Source organism: Coffea eugenioides, chromosome 11 (genome assembly GCF_003713205.1).
Source record: "Coffea eugenioides isolate CCC68of chromosome 11, Ceug_1.0, whole genome shotgun sequence".
NCBI lineage: Eukaryota > Viridiplantae > Streptophyta > Magnoliopsida > Gentianales > Rubiaceae > Coffea > Coffea eugenioides.
Window position 1 is genome coordinate 50,376,672 of NC_040045.1, and position 25,537 is coordinate 50,402,208.

General features: G+C 38.0%; 5 protein-coding genes across 5 annotated transcripts; 2 read left to right on the forward strand and 3 right to left on the reverse strand.

Moving 5' to 3' along the window:
- Positions 1 to 286: 286 nt before the first annotated feature.
- Positions 287 to 5,015, reverse strand: LOC113751563 (protein trichome birefringence-like 19). Its single transcript, XM_027295617.1, has 3 exons — positions 4,652 to 5,015; positions 2,353 to 3,169; positions 287 to 1,487 (listed from the first exon to the last, which is right to left on the reverse strand). Exons 2-3 carry the CDS (start codon positions 3,016 to 3,018, stop codon positions 708 to 710), a joined length of 1,446 nt encoding a protein of 481 aa, XP_027151418.1. The 5' UTR covers positions 3,019 to 3,169; positions 4,652 to 5,015; the 3' UTR covers positions 287 to 707.
- Positions 5,016 to 9,103: 4,088 nt separating this feature from the next.
- LOC113752839 (xyloglucan galactosyltransferase XLT2-like) lies at positions 9,104 to 10,567 on the forward strand. The gene has a single exon (XM_027296888.1). It carries the CDS (start codon positions 9,104 to 9,106, stop codon positions 10,565 to 10,567), a length of 1,464 nt encoding a protein of 487 aa, XP_027152689.1.
- Positions 10,568 to 11,442: 875 nt separating this feature from the next.
- Positions 11,443 to 13,773, reverse strand: LOC113754038 (protein trichome birefringence-like 19). Its single transcript, XM_027298354.1, has 2 exons — positions 13,209 to 13,773; positions 11,443 to 12,355 (listed from the first exon to the last, which is right to left on the reverse strand). The coding sequence occupies exons 1-2, from the start codon at positions 13,386 to 13,388 to the stop codon at positions 11,576 to 11,578; spliced, it is 960 nt and encodes a 319-aa protein (XP_027154155.1). The 5' UTR covers positions 13,389 to 13,773; the 3' UTR covers positions 11,443 to 11,575.
- A 1,639-nt stretch (positions 13,774 to 15,412) lies between these two features.
- Positions 15,413 to 17,615, reverse strand: LOC113753238 (protein trichome birefringence-like 19). Its single transcript, XM_027297342.1, has 2 exons — positions 16,833 to 17,615; positions 15,413 to 16,248 (listed from the first exon to the last, which is right to left on the reverse strand). The coding sequence occupies exons 1-2, from the start codon at positions 17,400 to 17,402 to the stop codon at positions 15,469 to 15,471; spliced, it is 1,350 nt and encodes a 449-aa protein (XP_027153143.1). The 5' UTR covers positions 17,403 to 17,615; the 3' UTR covers positions 15,413 to 15,468.
- A 4,633-nt stretch (positions 17,616 to 22,248) lies between these two features.
- Positions 22,249 to 23,634, forward strand: LOC113752841 (xyloglucan galactosyltransferase XLT2-like). Its single transcript, XM_027296889.1, has one exon. The coding sequence runs from the start codon at positions 22,249 to 22,251 to the stop codon at positions 23,632 to 23,634; it is 1,386 nt and encodes a 461-aa protein (XP_027152690.1).
- Positions 23,635 to 25,537: the final 1,903 nt, after the last annotated feature.

Below are 25,537 nucleotides of genomic sequence, written 5' to 3' on the forward strand. Positions count from 1 at the left end.
ATAGGAGTATGTAAAATCATCCATAGTTGAAAATTAGAAGGGCTGCAAAAGGTGTAATTAAAAGTTACAGACAATTACACACAATTACATACGACTCCAAACCTATATAGACAACTATGAACTACTAGTTTTCCTATAATTATTATTCTCTCTCTTGATTCCTATAATTTAGGTATTTTCACTCTCAATTCTACCCATGTTGTGTAAGTATTTTGACAAATCTTTAAAATACCAAGCAATATAAAACAAGAATTAAGAGAGTTTTAATATGTCCTTTGACTTATCAAAGCCACTGGAATCCGTCAACTAATAACGGCATTATTCAATGTATATACATCAGATTGCCAACTTCAGAGAAAGAGAAAGGAAAGGGGGAACCACCAACCACCTACGGCTTAAAAAGTAAAGATAAATGAAAGCATTGAACATAAAATCAAAAAGAATCCATACAGGAGGTGACCAACTTTTGAGACCTCAAACCTTACACATCTTGAATTCAAATATCCCTTCTTCTTTTTTCCCGGCTTTTTAAGCCTACCCTCTCTGCTTGACCCCAAAAAAAAAAAAAAACCATACAGCTTCTGGCGGCATGGCTTTTGTCAATTTGTGCTCCCTAATGAATTCAATGACTGTAAGCAGTTTTTTCTTCTTTAAATCTTTCGATAATCAAATGTCATTTCATTCGGCGACCGACAGAATACTACTAATTAGGTAACTGGTTTGTCTGATTCCTCCCTCCTTAATAACTCTAACAAAACATCATTCCACGAGTCGATCGGTCCAGGCAAACACCAATGCACACAATCTCTGGGCAACTCCAACTTCTGATCTGGCAAATGGCCATACACGCTGGGGTGACCATCCGGTCTCAGCAGCATAGCTTTCGTTGCATCAAATAACCTAAGCCTCAATCCTCGTTTCCTTCCTTCTTCCTGCGCAATTCTAAGTTCCTCTAATTGGATCTTGTACAACTCTAAATTATATCCCTCTAAGACGGCTTCATTTCTCTTGTAAGGCCTGGTCCTAGGACAGTTTCCACCGCTATCCCAAGTTCCATTTTCAAAGTGCGAGGGAGCAAAGGTCCTCAGAAATATTACACCCTTGAAATTTTGCAGACTATTAATGGCTCTAAATGCTGTTCTGAAAGCCCTTTGATAGCTAAAATATGTTGTCAAGCGAGTGACATTCTCCCGTGGACAATATTGGCAGCCGACCAAATTGCCCTTTTCGTAGAACATGGTTGGTCGGAAGAACCAGTGGCCAGCGTTGATGATAACGTAGTCATATTCTTCAATTTTGGTTGTCCAATTTTCATCAAACTCGTCAAGATATAGACTAAAAGAACGGGTCCTGTCCTGGGGACCAGTTATCTCAACTGACCTTACCAAATAAGGAGCCCAAAAGATTGACATTCTAAAATTGTATCCTTGGTACTCCCATTGCCTGTTCTCATCAGTTGAATTTGAAATTTCTCGAGGATAAAGCACCTGGAAATAAAGTGAAAAGATTTAATTTCACCATCTGATCATAACGAGAGAAATTAATTTACACAAAATCAAATGGGACAACAATAAGCTTCTCCTACACCCCCACACAACACACACCCCCCCCCCCCCAATTTAAAAAAAAAAGGCTTCCTTTTTAGGGTGTGTCTGTGTAACGTACTACATCCTTTACTTGTGTGTACTATGATAGCAATGATTTCTTTGATGTATGAAATTAGGTAGCACTTCAGGTTCGACATTAATTAGGATTTCAGTACCGATATGCATTATCTTATGCCAAAGCTGACATTAATGCATTTAGGGGTGCAAACGAATCGAGTCGAGTCGAGATTTGGTCCAATCGAGTCAAGCCTTGAGCTCGAGTTTGAGTTCGATAAAACTAAGGCAAGGCTCGAGCTCGAAAAAATAAAAATAACTATTTTTTTAAAATAAATAAAATAATATTTTTTTCTTAATAAATAATAAAAATATTAAGGATATATATATAATTTTACTATTAAAATAAAAAATATATATATATATACTCAAGCTCGCGAGCTAATGAGCTTAATATTTTGAGCTTGACTCGAGCAGTGGCTCGATTCGTTTGCACCCCTAAATGCATTTAATCTCAGTTGCAAAAGAATTCAAGGGAACCAGTAACAACCGATCAAATATTTTGCTTGGTGTCCATCAATCATCGTAAAGCATCACAATCCTTTTTTTTCCTCCCTACAGATACAATCTTCTGATATTAATGAAAACAACAATGTAACAACGAGGTGATAGTGGTCATCTTGGACAATAATTTAGACCTCGGACAATATGCCGAATTAGCAAATATTTTTAGAGGTGACAGTGAACTTACCCTGGACAAGAGACACATCAATGACTGCAAGTGATTTCTTGCCACAGAGTCTCCGACAAAGGCAATAGACTTTCCCCTGACAAGTTCCAAGAATTGGTGTGGGTCGAATATAGGCAGTTCACAGCCATCTGGTTTCCATCTCCATTTCAAGAACTCTATGTCAGGCCTTCCATATTTCATGCAATTCTGATGTTCTTGAATTCCATAACAAGAGTTGGTATAGTACGGTGCCTCAGGGTTCGGAACCCACTCCCCTGAGAATAAGTTGCAGTATTCTTCTTCTTGTGATCCATGTGCTTCTATTTCTGCTGATTTTGAAACCTCAACTTCCTCTCCCTTTAGGCTTGGTGGCTCCTCCTCATCCTCTTTTGTTACTTTTCGGTCCTCTACTTCACTTTCTCTGCGGTTACAGGGCTCAGAACCATCATGCTCATTACGACATGCCTCCAAAAGGACACCTGAAGAAGCAGTTGGCTTTACTGGTTCCTCCGCAGAATCAAACTCAGAAGGAAGTTTGGATGCTTTCTTCGTATTGAATTGTGTTGAAGGGGAATAAATGGAGATAACTGATAACAGAATAGTTAGGGCTACAACTGAGGCTATCTTTGGTATTTTTCTTCTAGTTTGATGTTTCCTTAGTGAATGCTCAATGGCTTGGAACTTCATTTTTAAGGCCTTAAAGGAAAACTAATTAAGCCAGAGAAAGAGAGAATGAGGATGAAGGAGCCACCAAGGAACTACACACAGTAGTAGATCAGAAAGAACTTGTGGCCAACGTTCCTCTCGAGTTTTTAACAAAGGCACGTATTGGAAGTTCCTTCACAAAACCAAATCCAAATATAAAACACGTATTAGCAGGAGAGTTGGAGGTTTTTCTTACGCAGAGCATGTGAGACATAAGGAGCAGAAAACAGAGCAATGCAATTCATACTATTTTCTCTGCTTAAACCCAGAAACAACAGTAATACTTAATTTTAGTAATGCAAGTTCTGCATTGCCTTGGCACAGTTGTGTATAGATTAATATTTTAAAGTTGAAACTAGGAAACAACAAAGAATGCCTCATATGTAGTCAATTCAGATCTGAATAAAAAGTGGGAAATTGTGGACTATGGACTATGAAGCCGAAGCCATCATGTTCTAAAGTTATTCAACAGTTGATGTTACTGCAGCAGGGCTACTGAAAGTATCAACAGCCTAAGCATCAAAACATACAAAGTTAAGACCATGATTGCTGCAACTTCAACGACTCCTCTTTTTCTCTTAACTTTGCTTTTTCACTAACATCTTGAACAACTCATTAAACAAGCTTTAAGTATCTTTTAAATGCTGAAACATGATGAAAAGGTTAGCTAAATGACCTATGTGTTCATTGCAAAACATGGAAGAATTTAATGGTTAGAGTTAAAATTCCAATTATCACTAGCATAACCAGTTCGATAGTGAGAATATAACCGTATGAACAAGAAGCCAACTCAATCTGTCAGCAAATCAAGGTTAGAATAACAGTCTTTAGATGTTATTGGTTAGTAACAGTAGTTATGCAAGATGAGCAAAGATTAATTCCAACTAGCATGTCAATATTTGGGTTGGACTCTAGAGAGAACAACTTCTTAACGTGTTTCCACAGCCACATTGTCAGACAAACCTTCTTTGTGACTTGTGGTGGTAAGCATGTGCTTCTTATCTTCACGCCAACCAATAAGTATGAGTTTATTCATGTGAATCTTTCAAATGATTCACAGAGTTTCATCTTAGAAATACAAGTAGTTAAAAGATCATTTTATCTTGGAATTTTATGTTCAATTTTCTCAAGAAAAAATATACCTTATTTCATTTTTGTCCATAAAACGACCAAAGTCAATATATATTCCAATTCCAAGTTGACGACCAGAGTCTTACTTATACATTATACTACCAAATCAATAACGAATTACTAGCAGTTAAACTCAAATTATTACAAGTGTGACAAAACGAATCGACCTAAACGAATTAAGTGTATACTGACAAGTCCAAATCCTCATTAAAATGTGGTACTGCCGTTGTTTTCTAAGTGTCAATCATGCAGTATGGTCGTAGTTTGGACGGTCCATTCAGTTTAGTCATCAGTCATCAAAGAAGGCAACAAATACTACCAAGCAGGAGTTATGCTCTACATTATCTCATGCACCAGTATACCGCATAAAAATCATGATAACAGACATGACACTGGTGATGTATATGATAATCAAGATAATTACTACTCAATTAATTAACAGCATACAAAAGTGTCAGACCTAATCAGCAAAAAATGGAGTTACCTCCAAACTTCTCCTGAGCATTCCGCCTTCGGACCAGAATTCGTGCGATAAAGAGAGTCAATCGTGTATAGAGATGCACAGTTGAGCAAGCTGTCATGTACTATGAAATTGTCAAGGGATGGAGAGGCAGAATGGCAGATCCAGTTTAAAGAGAAGTGAGGCTGGGCTGTGGCAGGTTATAGGAGAATTAGGACCCGCGGCAGCTTGTCAAGCAGAAACCGGCAGTAGAGTGGGTAATGGGGGAGGAGAGGAAGAAAATGTCCGGAAGGAAGAGGAGAAGAGCTCTGTACGAAGATGGTGATGAACTTTGGCTCTTAGCTTGCCTTGGTACTTGGCCCGGGTTCGGTGGTTTGTTCAAATGTGGGGCCATAGTACAAATGCATGTGTCTGCTCCCACGACATCAGTGCACGACGCTTACCCATATATAACTAATTCTAAGCATTACAACTACCAATGTAACCATTACTATGCGAATAAATTAAGAAATTAAAGTTTGCTTTGACAATAAAAATTTTATATAAAATTCATTTATCATAAATATTACTCCACCTATTTTTTTATTGCACGCAAATCGAATCGAATGTATTAAAAGCACTAGTAATAATTATAGTAGAGTCTCATATAATAAAATGCCAAAATACAACTTGCAATGCAGGTATAAATAATATGAATATATCTTAATATCTAGATTTATTTAGTTTGTTTAAATATATTGCATAGTACAATTCTTACTAACTATTGTAGGAGATTCTAATCCAAAATTGCTTTGGTCACCTACAATACATAAAGGTAGAGTTTTAGATTTGGTGTAAACATTTCTTTGTTTTGTCGTCATTTTTTAAATTTTCAATTTCGCCCTTCTAATTATGTAATTATATCAGTCGTGATTGCATATCATGCTAACTAACATAACTAAAATTAAACTTCACCCTTACTATGTAGGCATATGTCACCTACATAACTACCCATAAAACATTTTAATCATCAAGTTAATTAAAATTTTATTAAAAAAACTATTAAAAATCAAACTTTTTTGTTTATAAAAGTTTTTTTACTAAATTCTTCCGAATAAAAAAACTAATGTTTCTATTTTTCCAAAACGGTAAAGCTAATGTTTCTAAGCCATACAAACATGGAGTGTGTCCTTGCCTCCTTGGCACTTGTTTGAAACTAGGTGCTGGCTACTTTAGCAACGATGATTCAGCTCAACTTGAAAGTTTCCAGCTCAAGCTGTTCGAATAAGTAAACAAGTTTCTACGTACCCCACAATCTCAAGTATATTACTATTTCCCCACTTCTAGTTTTTTTGAATATAACTTTATATAAAAAAAAAAGGCCGTAAAAGTTACCAAAAGCAACTAACTGACGAGGATATCAGTAGATTATGGGGTATTTACTCTGAGTTTAAGGTCCATAGGGGTATCCTCTTGTCACCATTTGGCTGGATGGGTATTTCTTGTAGGTCCCCCTTAGATTGCTTTCTGGTCGATTTGCTGATGTTTGCTGCATGTCTCTCATTGTTTGGGTGTGTGTGTAATGTTTCGTTTCGGACAAAAAAAAAAAGAAAAAGACGTGGACATAAAATATATCTAAACATTATCAAAACTTCGGACATGTTTTCATGCTATTGTGCATGGTACATTTTTTGGGGTTAAATTTTGATAAACCTATAACCTCGTAGCATGCAAAATTAGTTCTTTTTAATAACAACCTACATTAAATAAGGATATTTTAGAGAAATTAAAAGATAACTATATTTTTTAATTGAAAAATGGATTACAATTTGGGACAAATAAAAAAGGAAAACAGGACTATCAAAATGGGACGGAGGGAGTAGTTGCCAAATGTTCAAACTTTCTCCTCTTAAGGTCTTGCGTTTTAACTTTTAAGCATACTTTCTTTAAAAGTGAAATTTCAAATATTTGGAGCTGTTGTCAATTACTATTCTCTTATACATTACGAAGGGAAATCATCAAATTCATAAGAATACATTACGAAGGGAAATAATTAAATTCATAATATTCTTTTAAGACTGGCCCACCCGTCCTTTTTATGACGATCTCTTCTGGTTGGTTTTTTGTCTGCATCGAACCAGAGGTCCGGGTGAACAGTAAAACCCCAACATAATGCCATTATTGCTTTCACTCAATGCATGGAAAGCAGTTCCCTACCACGTGCTTTCTATCAGCCCATTGTCTCCGTCTAGATGGCGACATGTTCTCTGCCGGATCCATATGTAGATAAATCAGATTTTTGTTTTATATAAATATTGCATATGTTACTCTGGGATTAGCTATTTTTGGAGATATTTTTGAAATATTTTTCTGTAATAATGAAGTTGAAAAACTTTTACAGTAGATGAGGTTATTTTTATGTTATTTTTTGTTTTTTTGGTGTTTTTTAAGGTTATTTTTTTATGTTTTTGGTGTTTTTGAAGTTATCTAAATTCTAAACCATAGATGATAGAACGCATTACAGTGCACTTTCTGGATTTAAGTGGTCTGCTATATCAAACACAAACGCCCTAAATTACCTCATTTAGATGCCAAACTTTATGAGTACTATTGAAGCAATTTCAATTTTTCCTGCAAAACAGTACGAATAAGGCCACGCTCTTTTTCAAAAAAAAGGCTGGACCAGCCAACAAGCCAGTTTTTTAGCTACTTTAAACGAGATCTTGGGTTTTTTTTTTCCCCTTTCCCCCTCTCCCTGACAAGGATCCTTCACTAAAGTTTGCTATAAGGAATAGAAAACTTTAGGACTACTTAGTGCTTAATTAGCACGAGTAAAACTTCTGTTGCCTCAAATTCCATTCCACGGCGACGTAATACAAAGAGAAGGAAAAAATCAGGGACATGTTTGAATTGCATTTTTCTGAATTTTTTTGTAAAAAAATTATTATAACGATTTAATATATGTAATGTAAAAAAATGATTGTGAAATATATTCACGAAAAATATAGCAAATTTTCAATTTTTTCCAAACAAGGCCTTATCACAAAGATCACCGACAGATCGTCCCTGCACTTTATTTAATGGTAATTGGCAGGTCTGTTTTTGGAAGCCCCCTCCTGCGTGTGCTTGGATGTTAGAAGATGAGTTTTAAGGACGAACAAAACCAAAGGTAGGCCCCTGAGATTATGCCAAATTGCGGCCTATCCAGCTGTGGCGTCCGGTTTGGTTGGGGCCAGAGGGGACTTTCTCCAAATCTCGTTTAGTTTTTTCTTTTCATTGGGCCAAGTTGGTTGGAGGGGGTCTCTAACCCCTTAATTCTCACAATTGAATTGAATTTTACTAGACAACAAAAGCACAACAGTTTAGTTGATATTCCCAATCTTAACTAAAAACTTTCTATTCCCGCAAGAGTTCGAGTTCCATGGTTATCGTGTTCGGGGGATGGGGCCTCTTCTCTCGAATCGGTGGGGGATTAGTCGGGTCCGATTTACCCGATGACCCGGATATCCTTCCGTCAGACAAAAAAAAAAAAAACTTCCTATTCATTCTTCCCTATGACATGATGAAGTAAAAGATATGTGAATTGATAAATTTTTTGTCTCTCGTTTGGATCATGAATCTGATAGTAAACCATACACAATCAGGCCAACGTACAGGAATCAGAAAAGAAATTTGGATATTTACTGTATTTTACTTTTATCAACTTCTCATGGTTTGTGATTAACACATTTGCAAGGTCCGATGTTGTATAGGGGGGGAGAGATAAATATACACACTAACAAATGTATAACGGGAGATTGCTATATACAACACAAACATACATACGTGTAGTCGAAGAGGAATAAATAACACATTACTAATGACACACAATAATAATACTCTTAACTTTTTTATTCTTCTCAACTGAATATAATAATTAAATGCCTTATATAACCTTGTATACAGTCAAAATAACTCGATGAATAAAGAACGACCATCTAGTACAATTTTCAACTATTATACAATAAATAGAAACATCTAAATAAGTAATATTCTTCTGGAAAAGTAATTATCTAATTTAATATTCAATTATTACATAACAAATAAAAAATCTAAAAGAAAATATTCGGCTTGATATATATATAATGTGACAGCGCTATGTATTCCATGCTAATAACTTTTAAGATGACATGATGGATGCACCAAATTCCCAAAAGCTTGCGAGTTAATCATTAGGAACATTTAAATGTTTTAGAGATTGGGAGGATCCACGAGTATTTCATCGGTGCCCTTTTGTTTTAAACTATTTTTGGTTGAAACTACTCTATATAACAGTAGTGTCACGTAGAATATAGCTTAACTACTGAAGTAGCTTGACTCCTCGAGTCCTCATTGCAATAGGATCTGCGGCCTCACACAATTTCTAGCTGGTTTCTATATATATATATATATATATAAAAGAAAAGAAATCCCATCAAGCACAATAATTTATCCGGCCACCAGAATATTTGAAGAACCATGAAAATGCACCCCTTTGCCAAATTCTCATTATCGTCGTCTGGCACTAGTAGCAGCAGTAGTAGACGCAATTTTGTGGACAAACCCAAGAACCGTCGTGCATGGCTTTTCGTTGCTCTCGTCTTTCCTATTCTCATCCTCCTAATGTTCACCAGTGCTCCGAGGCAATATCTATCCATCCGTCGTCTGAAGCAACGTTTCCGAGCTCCGGCTGGTTCTGAGCAGTGCAAGTACGGCACCGTCTATGTATACGACCTTCCTCCATCCTTTAACAAGAAATTGTTAGACAACTGCCGCGCTATAGATCCGCAGAATTCACTTTGCGATGCTCTCTCTAACGATGGATTTGGCCCGAAAGCCACCGATCTCCAGGGAATCATCCCCGAGGATCTTACTCCCGCGTGGTACGCCACTAGCATGTTTGCCGGTGAAGTTATTTATCATACCAGGATCTCCAATTACAAGTGCAGAACCTATGACCCAGATTCTGCAGCAGCTTTTTACATACCCTTTTATGCGGGACTAGCCATCGCCAAGTATCTGTACGCTAATCGCAGTACTGAGAGCGAGAGAGAATCGCAGGGCGAGAGCTTGGTCAAGTGGGTAACTGAGCAACCGTCTTGGAAGAGATCCAACGGCGCAGATCACTTTATTATGCTGGGCAGAGTATCTGGGGATTTCAGGCCTGGGGATCATCATATGGATGCAAAATCGGGGTCGAGCTTCGTTCTCATGCCTCCCATCAGACAGACGCTAAGGCTGGCACTTGAACGAAGCCCCTGGGACCGCTACGAGATTGGGGTGCCGTATCCTACGGGATTTCATCCCAGGTCCAACGCTGAGCTTGAGAAATGGTTGAAATTCGTGAGAACTCGCAACCGGTCCAAGCTCTTCACATTTGTGGGAGGGAAAGAAAAGAGGTTGAAGGATGATTTCAGGGGTTTGTTGGTGGACCAGTGCCGCGACGAGTCTGACAGGTGCGCAGTTGTGGACTGTTCGGAGACTCGGTGTTCCGATGGAAGCCCGGCAATTCTTGAACCCTTCCTGGACTCCAACTTCTGTTTGCAGCCCAGATCAGGTGATTCTTTCACGAGAAGATCCACATTTAATTGCATGCTGGCTGGTTCAATACCGGTTTTCTTCTGGAAAAGAAGCATCTTTGGTCAGTATGACTGGTTCCTGAGAGATGACCCCGAGCGGTTCTCGGTATTTATAGACGAGAAGCAAGTGAGAAACGGGACAATTTCTATTAGGAAAGTGTTGGAGGGATATGGCATTGAAGAGATTCAAATGATGAGGGAAAGGGTCACTAATCTGATACCTAGGTTTCTTTATGTTATGCCCGGTGATGATGAATACGATGATGGTGGTGTGGGGAGGTATACCATGAGAGATGCAGTTGATATAGCTGTTGAAGGGGTGCTGCGACGATTCAAGGAGCTAAGATTAGTCGAGCGACAATGAGCGCAAACAAATTACCCGCCAAAGGCTCGAGACCTCAGTTCAAGGCCTCCAGTGGGTGATTCTTCTGGGGTCCTCGTTTGCGTGGTTCAACAACAACAATTTTGCTGTTCGGACCTCTAATAAGGTCCGGTTGATGAATTCACAGCACCAGTGTATTGCTGATTGATTAACGCTGGAAATTAATTGCTTGATTCAGAGGATCAGGCTTCATTAGTGTCGTAAGTATGCAAGTATTTATGTTGTCAACAAAAGTCAGTTTGTACTTGTGGATTAATTGAAGAAAAAATACCGTGATAAAAGAGTAAAATTTACTGTACGTAATAAGATGAAGGTATATTGATGATCTATTTGTATCCTCATAGGAAACGCAAATATTCAAACCGTTGAATATTAGGTAAAACAACTATTATTTGCAGAGTTAGCTGCGGAACTTGGCTCCCTCTCAAGACACCACTTACCGAAGTCGTCGGTAATGAAAGTTCCCACAAGTAAAAAAAAAATACTAGCGTGGTAGTGTCATGGTAATAGCTAGGAGCCAACCCATATGCAACTTCTAGAGCAGAGACGAGGGAAGAAATGCAGCCCTTAGCCAGATTCATAACATCTAGACGGAATTTTCTCGACAAACCCAAGAACCGTCGTGCCTGGCTCTTAATTGCTTGATTCAGAGGATCAGGCTTCGTTAGTATCGTAAGTATGCAAGTATCTAAGTGGTCAACAAAGTCAGCTTGTACTTTTGGATTAATTGAAGAAAAAAAATACCATGATAAAAATTTAGTGTATGTAATAAGATGAAGGTATATTCTATTTGTATCCTCATAGGAAACACAAATATTCAAACCGTTGAACAAAACTGCTTCATAGGAGTCAAAAAAAAAAAAGAAAAAAGCAAAGAGAAAAGGATAATGGAAGAAACAAATGCATGCTAGAAGTTTATTGCTGTCGCAGTAATAAAATTTTTGGGAGTACGTTTTGTGGGGAGAATCCCAAATGAATTCCTCAACTACTCTAGGTATACCTATATGATGATTTTTTTGTTTCCTCCCGTTTGATTAATTCTTGTAAGAAGTCATTCCATGCGTCGATCGGACCGGGCAAACACCAATGCACGCAATCATTAGTCACTTTCTCAGTTGGCCAGTGACCGTATTTACTGGGGTGACCGTCTGGTCTCAGCGACATAGCCTGCGTTACATCAAATAATCGAAACCTTAAACCCCATTTGCTTCCTTCTTCTTGAGCAATTCTAAGTTCCTTCAATTGTATTTTGTGCAGTTCTGAGTTATAATCCGCCAAGACAGTCTCATTCCTGTTGAAGGGCCTCGTTCTCACACAATCTCCACCTTGGTCCCAAACCCCACCTTCAAAGTGCGACGGGGCAATGGTCCTAAGGATTGTTACACCCTTGAAGTTTGCTAAGCTGATAATTGCTCTGAAAGCTGTCCTGAAAGCTCTTTCATAGCTAAAATTCATTGTGAACTGAGTAACATTGTCTTGTTTACAGGCCAGGCAGCCAACGAGGGTGCGATTTTCATAGAAATTGGTTGGCCTGAAGAACCATTGCCCAGCTGAGATGATAATGTAGTCATACGCTTGAACTTTTGTTGTCCAGCCATCATCAAACTCATCAAGATACAGATTGAAAGGGCGGGTTATATTGTTGGGATCAGTTCTTTCTGACCTTACCAGATAGGGAGCCCAGAACATGGAAACGTTGAAGGTATACTCCCTGTATGCCCAGCGTCTATTTTCGTCATTAGCAGTTGAAACATCCAGAGGATAAAGAACCTGAAAATACACGGATAAAAATTATATATTCCATTTGCAGCACAACATTTTCATCTTTATTTCTTATTTTCCTTTTTGTAGGGAATAATATACGGTGGACTGATGTTCAAGAACTGCAAAAAAGTGGTGGTAATTTGCCTCGGCCAGTTAACAATTACTGTCAATCATCCCATAATTCGTTTTCTCATTCCATCATATCTTCGTTTTTTCTTGCTTTAGGAAGCCATCAAATTGATTTAGGGAGTGGAAACACGGAATCAGTTTATCCTCTTTTTTTTTTTTTTTAATACAATGAGTTTTGTTTTCGTGTAAATCCTGCGCTGCTAACTTACCCATTTTGAAGGAAGATGAAATAAAAATAGGAAATATTTTGGGTTGGAGCACTAAGTTTTATGCTATTGTTCATAAAAGTTGTGCGCATCAAAGTTATAAGCACATTAAAAGTACAACTAATGCAAATCTTTAGTGAACGACGCAAGTTTTACAACAAAACGGATTAACTTAATCTCATGTGATGAGGGCAAGCAAAATTAAATTCCTCAAAAGGTGGAGCTTTAAATTTGATCACATATAAGAAAATTAAGCAAAAACAAAATGCACAGCAGAGCATAACCAATTCGGACTCATACGGCTGCTATTCTGCCTTGTCTTACTCAAGGAAGCCTGGAGGACCGTTCCTACCACACAAAGAAATTGTACAGATTGCAAGGAGATTTTTTTTATAAAAAAAAAAAAAAAAGATAAAATCTGCAAGCATGGAGTAATCTGAACCAAAATTTTAGATAATGCAAGTATTTCACCAACAAATCAAACATGACTGAGCTAACATGATGAATGTGAAGATGGACTTTACCCTCGACAAGAGGCACATCAATGACAACATGTGATTTCTTGCCAGAGAGTCTCCCACAAAGGCGATGGACTTTCCCCTAACCACTTCCAAAAACTGGTGCGGATCGAATATGGGCAGCTCGCATCCGTCTGGTTTCCACCTCCATTTCAAAAAGTTAGTATCGGGCCTTCCATATTTCATACAATTCTGATGATCGTAAATTCCATAACACGTGGAGTTGGTATAATACGGTGCCTCTGGGTTGGGAACCCATTCCCCTGTAAACAGGTCGCAGCTTTCTTTATCTCCCAATTTGCTATGGTCAATGCCGCCAGCAGGATTAGGAACTGGAGATACCCTCTTAGTTTGTTCCGGTGATCGTTGGATTGGAATTCTCGTTCTTCCCTCGTTTTCGTCCCCTTGGCTTGGGCTTGGAGATGGAGCAGACCGCCTTTCAGAATTATTTCTATCCAATGTAGTCTGGGCAACTATCAAGTCACTCTTGATGGAGCTTGGTGGTTCGCTTGGCTCTATTTCCGGTGAATTTGCAGCCTCAGGTTCATCATCTTTTTCAGGTCTCCTTATCGATTCCCTGAGAGAATCAGAAGAAGGGACCGCTTGAGGTACATTCCCAGGATTATATAGTAGTGAAGGAGAATATACGCAAATAATAGTAGCAACGGATAAAGCAATGCTCAAGGCTACAAGAGAGGCTACCTTGGGTGCCTTTCTTCGTCTTTGATGCGCTCGAAGATCAAACATTTGAAGATTCATTCAGGAGGCCTGGAAAGAAATCAAGCAAGAGCCAATGAGAGGAATGGAGTGATCAGAATCACATATAAGTTTGTGCTGAAGATCTAAAACAATTGGTACTCCATACATGTAGTGTATATATATGCATAGAAAAATGGCACGGCACGTGACTAAATGAGGAATGAGGAATGAAAATATGAAATATAGGTCGGGGTGAAACAAGATCGAATCCTAGTCCAATGCAATGGTACGATAAAAAGTTTCTTCTATGAGTATGACATGACGATGGAACAACTCTGCAAATCAAATGAACTTCAGTTTATATGCATGGTAAGATAGAAAACTGCGCGGTGTAATTAATAGAAAGCAGCTTCCGAATGGTTTGACCATTTATAAACTACAACTGGACAAGCTGGATGCTTTTCGTTTCCATTCGATCGAGTAGCATTCGAGGACTGGTTGTCAGTTTATATATATTTTTTTAAAATGTTTAACGAACAAGTAGCTTTTCATGCAGAAAATAATCCCAATCACTTCTAAAATTTTATGTGGTCCGGGCGCTAACAAGTTGCAATTCCAAGTGTGTGAGATAGCAGTAATTAAACGCTCCATATGAATGTTGAATGTTTAATTGTGTTTATAAATGTAAAATAAGTCTCTAGGGCCAATTTTGTGAACATAATCATTAAACTTGCCCCTGGCCAAAAAACCCAAGCGACAGCACCATTGACGTCGTTGTTGCTTCATTCATGACATTCATGGAAATTTAGGACCACCGTGATTGGATCCGTCAAAAAGCCATTTTTCTCTAAAAAATTTATAGAGTTTTTCATGAACATATTTTTTAATAATTTTTTTACCCCATATCCATCAAATCTCTATAGTAAATATTTCTACAAAAATCCAAAAAACAATTAGTGGTATTAAAAGGTATAAAGTAAACAAATTTTTTTAGGTAATCTATTTAAATGTACAATTTATTAAATAAAATTCGCAATACAAGTAATATAAAATATTATTCTATTTATGATATTTTTCCAAGGAGTTTAAGAAGTGAGTGTGAATTTATGTGTGTGAAAATATATTTATGTCTATGAAAATATGTTTATGTATGTAAAAAAAATCTTTTTATTTGTGTAAATATATAAGAAAGATTTTATGTATCACAATGTATTAATTAATATGTTGGATCATGAATTTGAGATGATCCAATATGACCCAACCTAAAATCAATCCAATTTAAAGTTGGATGGATTGGATATAACCCATTTAGGTGAAAATCCAATATCAACCCGTCCAATTATCAAGTATATCACGCACTTATCTCTACAACACTTTAAAAACAATATATACTCAGCACAAACTCCGAGCCTCGGCCTGGGAAAAATGGGTTTGCTTGAAATAGGGTAAAAGAGGCATTATTGGGTAAGCTGTAAAAGAAAACCATCAAGACCACAAAAAGAGAGAGAGAGAGAGCTAAATAGTGGGGGCGTGGGAGTTGAATCCCCCAAATAAATTTAGGTAAACTCTAAGCAACCGATTTTTCAGATTCCTCTCTTTTTAACAGCTCTAGGAAAAAATCATTCCATGTATCGATTGGTCCAGGCAAGCACCAATGCACACAATCATTAGGCATTTCCACGGTCTGAGATGGCCAATGACCATATATGCTGGGGTGACCATCTGGTCTCAGCAGCATAGGTTTTGTTGCATCGAATAGCCTGAACTTCAATCCTCTTTTGCTTCCTTCTTTTTGTGCAATTTTGAGTTCCTGCAGTTGGATCTTGTACATTTCTAAATTGTTATCCGCTAAAAGGATCTCATTCCTCTTATAAGGCCTCTTCCTCACACAATTCCCACCGCTGTCCCAAGTTCCATTTTCAAAGTGTTGGGGAGCAAAGGTCCTAAGAAACGTTACACCCTTGAAGTTTCCTAAACTGTTAAGAGCTCTGAAAGCAGTTCTGAAAGCTCTCTGATAGCTAAATAATGGTGTTACGTGAGTTACATTTTCCTGCGGACAGTATAAGCAGCCAACAATTCGGCCATTTTCATAGAGCATGGCTGGTCGGAAGAACCAGTGGCCACCTGAGATGACAACGTAGTCATATCCTTCGATCTTGGTTGTCCAATTTTCATCAAACTCATCAAGATATAGACCGAAAGAGCGGGCTTTATCATTCGGACTGGTGGTTTCCGCGGATCTCACTAAATAAGGAGCCCAAAGAATTGAAATCTTGAAGTTGTATTCCTTGTATTTCCATTGTCTGCTCTCATCTGTTGTGCTTGAGATCTCTTCAGGATAAAGAACCTAGAGACACGGGAGACAACTTTGCAGTCTGTGATAATTATTGTTGTATAGCACAGTAATTTGTTTTTCTTCATTTTGTATGCTCTTGTAGATGTTCAACTCCCATTATCTCTATTCGGTGCATTTTCAAAAAGACCAGAGTTTCCACTTGATACTTAACTCATAGCTGCTTTGTTGAAGTCTTTAATCTTTCAATACGTCTGTTAATACATTTTATCTCTTATCCCTAAAATTTAGGTGTATTTCCTCACCTGATTTATTAACATCCCTAGAGATACAAAATCTAACGATTAAGAGAGTGTAGTATATTTGTAACTCTGAAAGTTACATTATATGTGTCACAATTAGCCTTAACCATAACTTTCAAAAATAATCAGTGTCTATGTCAAATAAGTAAACATTAGGGGGAAACAGACAACTACATCTGTGTTTTGGATAGATATCATTGAAGTAAATGACCACTCAATCACTAATATAATTAGCGTGGAATTTAATTCATACGAGAGTCGCAGAGACAGATGAATTGGACAACAAACCATGATTCAATCCATAATTTTCTTTGGGAAAAGTGAAGATGAACCTACCTTGGACAAGAGGCAAAATAGTGACTGCATATGATTTCTTGAAACAGAGTCTCCAACAAAGGCAATGGATTTTCCTCTAACCAGTTCCAAGAATTGGTGCGGATCGAATGTCGGCAGCTCACATCCATCTGGTTTCCACCTCCACTTGAGGAAATCCAAATCGGGCCTCCCATATTTCAGGCAATTCTGATGTTCTTGTATCACATAACATGTGGTGTTGGTATAATAAGGGGCGTCTGGGTTCGGCACCCACTCCCCAGCAAACAAATCACACTTTTCAACTATCTCGGGCCGGGCCTCCGGTTCACCTTCTTCAGTGTTGCTGCAGGGCTGAGAACCGTCGTCCTCAGGACGGCATGGCAAACTCTGGAGAGACGTATTAATTGACTCCTTGAGAGAATCCAAAGGAGAGGATGCTTCGGAGAATTTTCTGAACCGTAAAGGTGGAGAATATACAGAGATAACTGATAAAAGAATAGCTAGGACTATAAGGGAGGCTATCTTTGGAGCCTGCTTTCGCGTTTCGTGTCGTTTTTTCCTCAAGGGAAGGTCGAGGGTCTGGAACTTCATGGATGAGGGGGTCCTGGAGTTGGGAGGAGGACAAGTACAGGAGTTGAGAAAAGGGAAGTTGCTTGTCCTGAGTCCTGCCCTGATGAGAATTACATGTACACACCTGGCTGTGTGTAGATCCAAAAAAGAAAAAAAAAAACAATTTCCAGCGATCCTGACCTGTTTCTGTTCACAAAAGGTAAAAGGCAAAGACCTGTTTCACAAAAGCAAAAGCAAAAGCTAAAACTATAGGCAGGAGCACGTACTAGTACTATGCTATGAAATTGCGATGCGGCACCTTCTATATTAGAATTTAGTCAGCAAGCCCAACCTGCCCGCCCGGATCCGGATGGACACATTTCAGATTGCTGACTTTCATTCATTTATTTATTTTGGTAGAAAAGAGAAATTGCGTAAAATAATACTACTTAATAGACGAGGTCAAATTGCTGACTGCTGCGCATGTTTACTGGGTTAAATATTAGGATTAATATATTTACCTCCTTTAAAGTTTACCCACGTTACGAAACAGATTTTTTCTATAGTTTTACCTTCTACCAGTAACTCTTGTAAAATGATAAAAATACCTTAGTCTAAAAGGTTTCCAAAATAAAATAAGGAACTCGATAAGAGAGCATTTTTTAGCAAATTAGAAAATGTTAAAAAAAAAAAGGAGGAACAAAGGAGAGTGACGCGATTCCATAATTAAGCATAAACGTAGATAAAAAGAATGAAGCAAAAAAGACAAGAAAAGAAATGTTATGATACATGAAACAAACGCCGAAAAAGAAAAAAAGAAAAGAAAAAACTTGTGCTTCATTTGGATTGTTGTTCTTTAAGAATTTTTTTAAATTTTTTCGTCAACACATTTCTTAACCACCTTTTTATTTTCCATGCATCAAATTGCTACAATTTGTTTTTTTAATAAAAAATCTAAAAAATAACAATCGAAACGGATTTTGATATTATCAAGATTAAAAAAAAGGAAAAGAAAAGCGGTTCATCTTCTCCATATAAGTTTATTTCTTTTTCATTCCTTTTCATGACCGATTCCGCTCCAAATTGCATCAGTGTTTTAAAAATTGGATCGAATCGATTGGCTCGATTGATCGAATCGCAAACCCGTCATACTATCAGTTTGATTTAATGAATAATCCACAAAATCAATTGAATCGGTTTAAAACTGGTCAAAATTCACATTCATTCAAAAGCACGCAAAATTTTTGCTCTCTTTCCATTTTCCTCTTCCTTCTTTCTTATCTTAAACCACCACCATTGACATTGGCACTGTTGACTAGCACAAGTTAAAAAAACCTCATTTTCTTTTCCCTCTTCTCCTCCTTTCCATCTCTTCTCTTACTTCTTTTCTCTTCCTCCTCCCTCCTCCTTTTTCCCTCTATTATCCTCTTATCTCTTCTTCTTCCTCTTCCTCTCTCCTTCCTATTGCCACCATTCCCCTTTTATGGCCTTTGGTCGCAAGAGAGAGGAGAAAGAGAGGTAAGGAGGAGAAAGTAGGAGAGAGAGTAGAGGATAGAAGAGGAGAAGACGGAGGGAGAGAGAGACAAAAAAATAAAAATAAAAAAGGGGATTGTCAACCTCCACCTACGATCGGTAGCCCATAGTCGGGAGATGGGAAGAGGAAAAGTAGTGGTGAAGTGGGAGAGAATAAAAGGAGAAGAAAGAAAAGCAAAAAGACAAAGAATAAAAAAATGTTTTACATAATTTTGTGATATATTAATATTTTAGTACGTGATTATTTATTAAAATTTGATTATAATAAAACTATATAATAATTTTTTATTAATTTCGCAGGGAAGTGAGGCAGGCGGGGCGTGACGGGGGAGTAGGGAATTGGAGGCGGGGCGGAAGGAATTAATGAGCAGCCTAAAAGGTTTTTCTATAAATTTTATAGTAAATTATAATAAAATTTTATATAAATATCCAAAAAATTCAAAATCCAATCAGGCCCATTTTCTCTCCTGCCATCCACTACGGTCAAGCTTAGCTCGCTTGTTAAATAAATTTTTTCTCTTTTTTTTTTCCTTGTGAAACGGTCATTGTTAAATCTTTACCCCAACCAACGCAACGAATAAGAGTATAACGTGCATCCTTTGCCCACCCCTCCCCCACCCAAAAAAAAAAACGAAAGCGAGCAAGAAAGAAAAGTGCGTGTAAGGTGCATCTTCAAAGCATTACCCCTGTAAGAAAGGTGGAAAGGGATGGTACACCATACAGAAATCCATCAGTCGTAGTTACGATTATAATTAGGGATCGGAAGGACCGGGGCAAAATTCACGTTCATTCCTTCTAAATTCACACACTTGATGCATTGATGATATTTATAGTTAGTAATAAACCCGTACAAAGTGTCGATTTAGAATTGAAAAAAACATGAATTTAGCCTTTTTATTTTATTTTGCAGATGCATATTATGCACATCTATGTACAAAAGTATGACTCAAAATTCGATGCAAGAATACAAAATTTGCAAAACTATGAACATATTTGAGATCGTAGATACAAGTAAATTTATTAAAATGTTAAAAAATTATGTTACGTTTACACTAATTTTAACCCTAACGCGTGTGTACGAGGTAGTGGATTGATCAAAAGTGTATTACTTTATTCGTTTTAAATGTGTAAATTTGTAGAAATTATCATATACATTATTGTTACTACTATTTTAAATAAAAGGAGAAATATATATCATTGTGGTTAGCTAAACATAAAACTTTATAAAAAAAAAAGAATTATTATTCGTGAAATATAGCTACGCTATCAATAGGCAAGTTAATAGCATCTTAATTGGGTGCACAGAAGAATTTATTTGTTCATAGCAGAAAGTTACGGGTCTCAAATTTACGGTGAAAAATATGTAAGGAGGAGCTGATAATTATCAACCAAATCACCGACAGTGTTGGTGGCACCGCTTATGCAGGCCCCGTGATTTGTGAAAAGAATTCAACATTAATACCAGCGGTCCAGCTGTGGTGCACTTGCCAGTTGCCACAAAAGGTACTTGTCTAGCCACGTCACACGCTAGGATACTTTCGAGATGTAATTTCGGGGTTGACGTACTATTCTCCAGCAAATTTTCTTTTCTCTCGCCAAACTCATCTCTAATTAACTACTGCTCAAGGCCCCCACGTGAATGGGCTGGTGGTTGGCCCCTGCTCCTCGGGACCGTTAGGTCCTGGGGTCGAACCTCCGCAGCAACATCAGTTCGCCGTGCATTTAACGTGCTAGGTCTGGTTGGGGCGCTGGGCCGGGCCGGAGTGGGGATTAGTCGGGCCGCCTTTACGGACTTGACCCGGACACCCCACTCCGTCGAAAAAAAAAAAAAAAAAAAAAAACTACTGCTCAAGTAAACTCAACAATTGCATAATTTAATGAAAACTATTTACTGCTTCGATAAATAAACATCAGAAAAAGGTCATTCAATCCAATATGTATTAATTCATTAATTCTATCATCGTCAGATTGTGACACACATGCATCTGTAAATTAGACTTGTGAAGGCGCATCCCCTTATGTACGATACTCAGTGCATCAAATGCAAGGTCGCAGCCTTCAAAAAAAAAAAGAAAAGGGAATCCGTGCCCCTATGCTATTGGTCTACCAGACTGTAGTTCAGATGCAAAGTATATACATTTTTTTGAAAAAAAAAATATAAAGATTAAAGGCAAAGATTAGCAAAAGAAAAAAAAAGTATGTATTTCATTTATAATGTCATACGTGAAATTCAAAAAAATTTGTTTATATCTTGCTGCGTATTGAAAGTGAATTGCAATTTTTACAAATCAACTAACATTCTATTGCCTCCGCGCACTTAACGTGCTAGGGTCGGGTTGGGGCGTCGGGTCCGGATCGCAGGGGATTAATCGGACTCCGTAAGAATTGATCCGAACACCCCTGTGTCGACAAAAAAAAAAAAAAAAACTAACATTCTATTGAATTGAATAAAATTATTCAATAAAACGATTCAAGAATGAAGATCATTTGAGCCCCGGATTACGTACGGTGTGGATATCTTGCCAACAAAAATGAATCCCCAAGTTCAAGTGTGTATGCCAGCTCCATGACGACTTAAACTGCATGCTTTTAAGACGCCACTTGCCGAAGTCATTGATTGGGTGTGAATCGGAATCGAAATCGATAATTTAAAAATTTGAAATCAAAATATTTTAAAATTTTGGCATCAGAATTTTTGATCGAATTTGATTTCGAATTCGAATTCATTCTGAATTCAATTTGGAATTCGTTAATTCTGATTTTACCGAATTCAAGAGTATAAAAATTATTATTATTAATAAATGTTATATTACATATATATAAAAATATTATATATATATATATATATATGAAAACGAATTTGAAATCGAAATAGGAATTCCGAATCACTACATTCAAAAATATAAAAATTATTATTATAATATAAAAATTATATTACATATATATAAATATTATATATATATATGAAAAGCGGATTTGAAATCGAAACAAGAGTTCCGAATTCTGATTTTGATTTCAATTTCGAATTGTGAATTCAAAATCAGAATTTCTAATTTAAAAAATTTTATTACCGAATTCGACCCATTTCCTCTAACTCAAAATCGAATATTCCAATTTTTATTTCGAATTATCTAATTCAAAATTTTGAATTCTATTTAAATTCAATCGACAAATCAAAATTTTTTAATTTTACACGCTCCTATTCGTCGGTAATTAAAGTTTCCATAATAAAAAAAATACTAGCGTGGTACTGGTAGGAGGCGGTAGTGTCATACTAATAGGTAGGAGCCAAACCCCTAGGCAACTTTCGCCGATTCTACCAACTGTACACTAGAGAGTAGAGGCAAGGGAAGAAATGCAGAATTTCGCCAGATTCACGACATCTAGACGGAATTTTCTCGACAAACCCAAGAACCGTCGTGCCTGGCTCTTTGCTGGTCTTCTCTTACCCATCCTCCTCCTCCTCTTCTTCACCAGTGCTCCAAAGCACTACCATTCTTTCCGCCGTCTACGACAGCGTCTCCAAGCTCCCCAAGATGGGCAGTGCAAATATGGCACCATTTACGTTTACGACCTTCCTCCGATCTTCAACCAAAAGCTGTTGGATAATTGCCACGATCTAGATCCGTGGACTTCCCTCTGCAAAACTCTCTCCAACGATGGATTTGGCCCAAAAGCCACCGGCCTCGACGGGATTATGCCCAGAGATCTTACTCAAGCTTGGTACTGGACTCACATGTTTTCCGGGGAGGTTATGTTTCATGCGAGGATTTCCAACTACAGGTGCAGAACCTACGACCCAGATTCGGCCACGGCGTTCTACATCCCCTTTTATGCTGGATTAGCAACTGCCAAGTACCTGTACGGTAACTCTAGTGCGAGCGAGCGAGACTCTCAATGCGAGAGCCTGCTCAAGTGGGTCACTGGCCAACCCTCTTGGAAGAGGTCTAAAGGGGCTGACCATTTTATCATGCTGGGAAGGATGTCTTGGGATTTCAGAAGGAACACCGATGAGAAGTGGGGGTCCAGCTTCCTTCTCATGCCTCCCATGAGGCAGACGTTAAAGCTCTCAATCGAGCGTAATCCTTGGGATCGGTCGGAGATCAGCGTTCCTTACCCTACGGGATTTCATCCCAAGTCCAAAGCTGAGCTGGAGAGCTGGCTGAAATTTGTCCGGACTCGCAACCGGTCAAAGCTCTTCACTTACGTTGGTGGAAGACGCAAGAAGATAAAGAACGATTTCAGGGTTTTGTTGTTAGATCAGTGTCGGAAGGAGGCTGATTCGTGCAAAGCGGTGGACTGTTCTAAGACTCCCTGTGCGGAGGGAACGCCGGCGGTTCTGGAGTCGTTTTTGGACTCGAATTTCTGTTTGCAGCCTAGAGGTGATGCTTACACGAGAAGATCCACGTTTGACTGTATGTTAGCGGGTTCGATACCCGTTTTCTTTTGGAAAAGGAGCATCCACGGTCAGTTTGAATGGTTCATGAGGGATGACCCGGAGAGGTTCTCGGTGTTTATAGGTGAGAACAAAGTCAGAAATGGTACTTCCATTAAGAAAATTTTGCAGGGCTATGGTATAGAAGAGATTCAGATGATGAGAGAACGGGTGACTAACTTAATACCTACAATTTTGTATGCTATGCCCGGTGATGATGGGGAGAATAGTAGAGATGCCTTCGAAACAGCTTTTGAAGGGGTGTTACGGCGACTCAAGGAGCAGAAGCAGCTCAGCCAACAATGAGCAATAAAAAATATTGGAGCATGGAAGAAGAAGGAAAAAAAAATTCACCCCGTTTTGCAGAGGTCTAGTTGGTTCGAATTCGATGGAGAAGAAGCTGTCTGGTGGTCCTCCTCCTCCTCCATCACTTGTGCGTCGTCGAGACTTGAAGACGTCAAGAAGAAGGTTTGATCAATGAAATTCAGATTCCGGTGTTACAAAGCAATGAAATATGGATGGCGTCAATTCAATTCAAGGTTAACATCTCTTTTAGTGTTCTACAAGTGACACTGCAGCAAAATTTATACAAATTGTTAAACGCGATTCGTTTGTTTTCGAGATTTATTCATGTGGTCAACTACATTAGTATTTGTTTAGACAAATTGAAAACGGGTGGCGCGGGGGATTCACGGAGGTAGGAATAGGCGGTGGTGGGCGAATCAAAATACTCTCTGTTCACTGGTCTCAAAAGGGAATTGAATGTTGTGGTGGGTTGGGTAGCAGCAGCCTTAAATGTTAGAAGTAATTAGAAGGACTACCCACTTCCATTCCATATGCGCTAGACAAAATGAAATTCCCCCGGGGGTTATGGATAGGAAATTAATTAGTTAACATTCGTTTTAAGTTGTAATCATCATCGTTGTTGACTTCTCTCTGGCTTTTTACTTCACGGTTACTTCTTTTCTTGGTGACTGGTTTTAGTCTTAGGCGTTTAGCAGGTCAAACTTGGTTTTTTTGTTTTTTTTGGTGGGGAATTTGGCGGAGGTGAAATTCTTTTTCTTCGTTCTTACTTGAATTAATTCCTGTGCTTCTTATTAGTATTAAGTACTCATATGTCCTTACGAATGAAACGGTGAAAATTTCGAGTTAAGCAGGCGTGTATATCGAATTTGTGAATTTTTTTTTGGGGGTGGGCTGGGTGTCTGCTACGAAATACTCCCTCCGTCCCACTTCGATAGTCCAGGTTCTTTTTTCACACAATTTAAGAAAAAATAGTTAACTTTATTGGAGCAATCAATTTAGGTAGCTATTTTTCTAAAATATCCTCACATTAATTAGAGTACAATTTTATGGGAACTTGAATTGATGGTAAAAAAAGAATAAACTCTCATTAAATGGAGTAGGTTTATAGTAACAACAACTTACATTGAATAAGGGTATTTTAGAAAAATTAAAATACAATTACATTCTTCAATTGGAAAGTGGACTATAATTTGGAAAGATGAAAAAGGAAAACAGGACTATCAAAGTGAGATGGAGGGAATAATGCAATGTTTACAAGCTTCAAGTGCGTTGTTATTTGGGATTTTGGAGTAAGCCCAAAAAAATGTGAAATCCAACACAGAAAGCAAATCCAGCGGGGTTGGAGAGATCCTCATTTTAGTCCAACTTCAAGGACCCAAGCTATATCAGTAACTAATCAGACTAATCTTGGTTTTTAATCTCACCCTTCACCATTACTTTTTTTTTTTCCTTTCTTTCCTTCCTGATAAACATCCTTCACCATTACCTAAGCGAGAGAAAATTTGTTGCAATGCAAGTTTCAAGAAATGGATGAAGGCGAATGGCGCATTTTTAGATATCAAATTGAGTGTTACTAATTTTCCTCATTAAGAAACCGTGCGAAAAATGTTGATTAAATTTTGCTATTTATGACGAAAAATTGGGGAGTCAAACTACATGGAAACAAAACTAGCATGTTTTGGGTAAAAGCAATCTCATCCACGAGGCCGTTCTACTGGTAGACTCCTGGTTTAGGCTGTCCGATGCACCAAACGGGCCGAAACAAATTACTGGTTTTTGGCGGGGGCCCGACGGGGTGGTGCGGATGAAAAATGAAAAAGAGAAGGAAAAAAATCACATGCTAGGCGGAAAAGGAGGCGTAAGTTTTGAAGCCTCCCAAAGTTTATTAAAATAAAACAAAAAT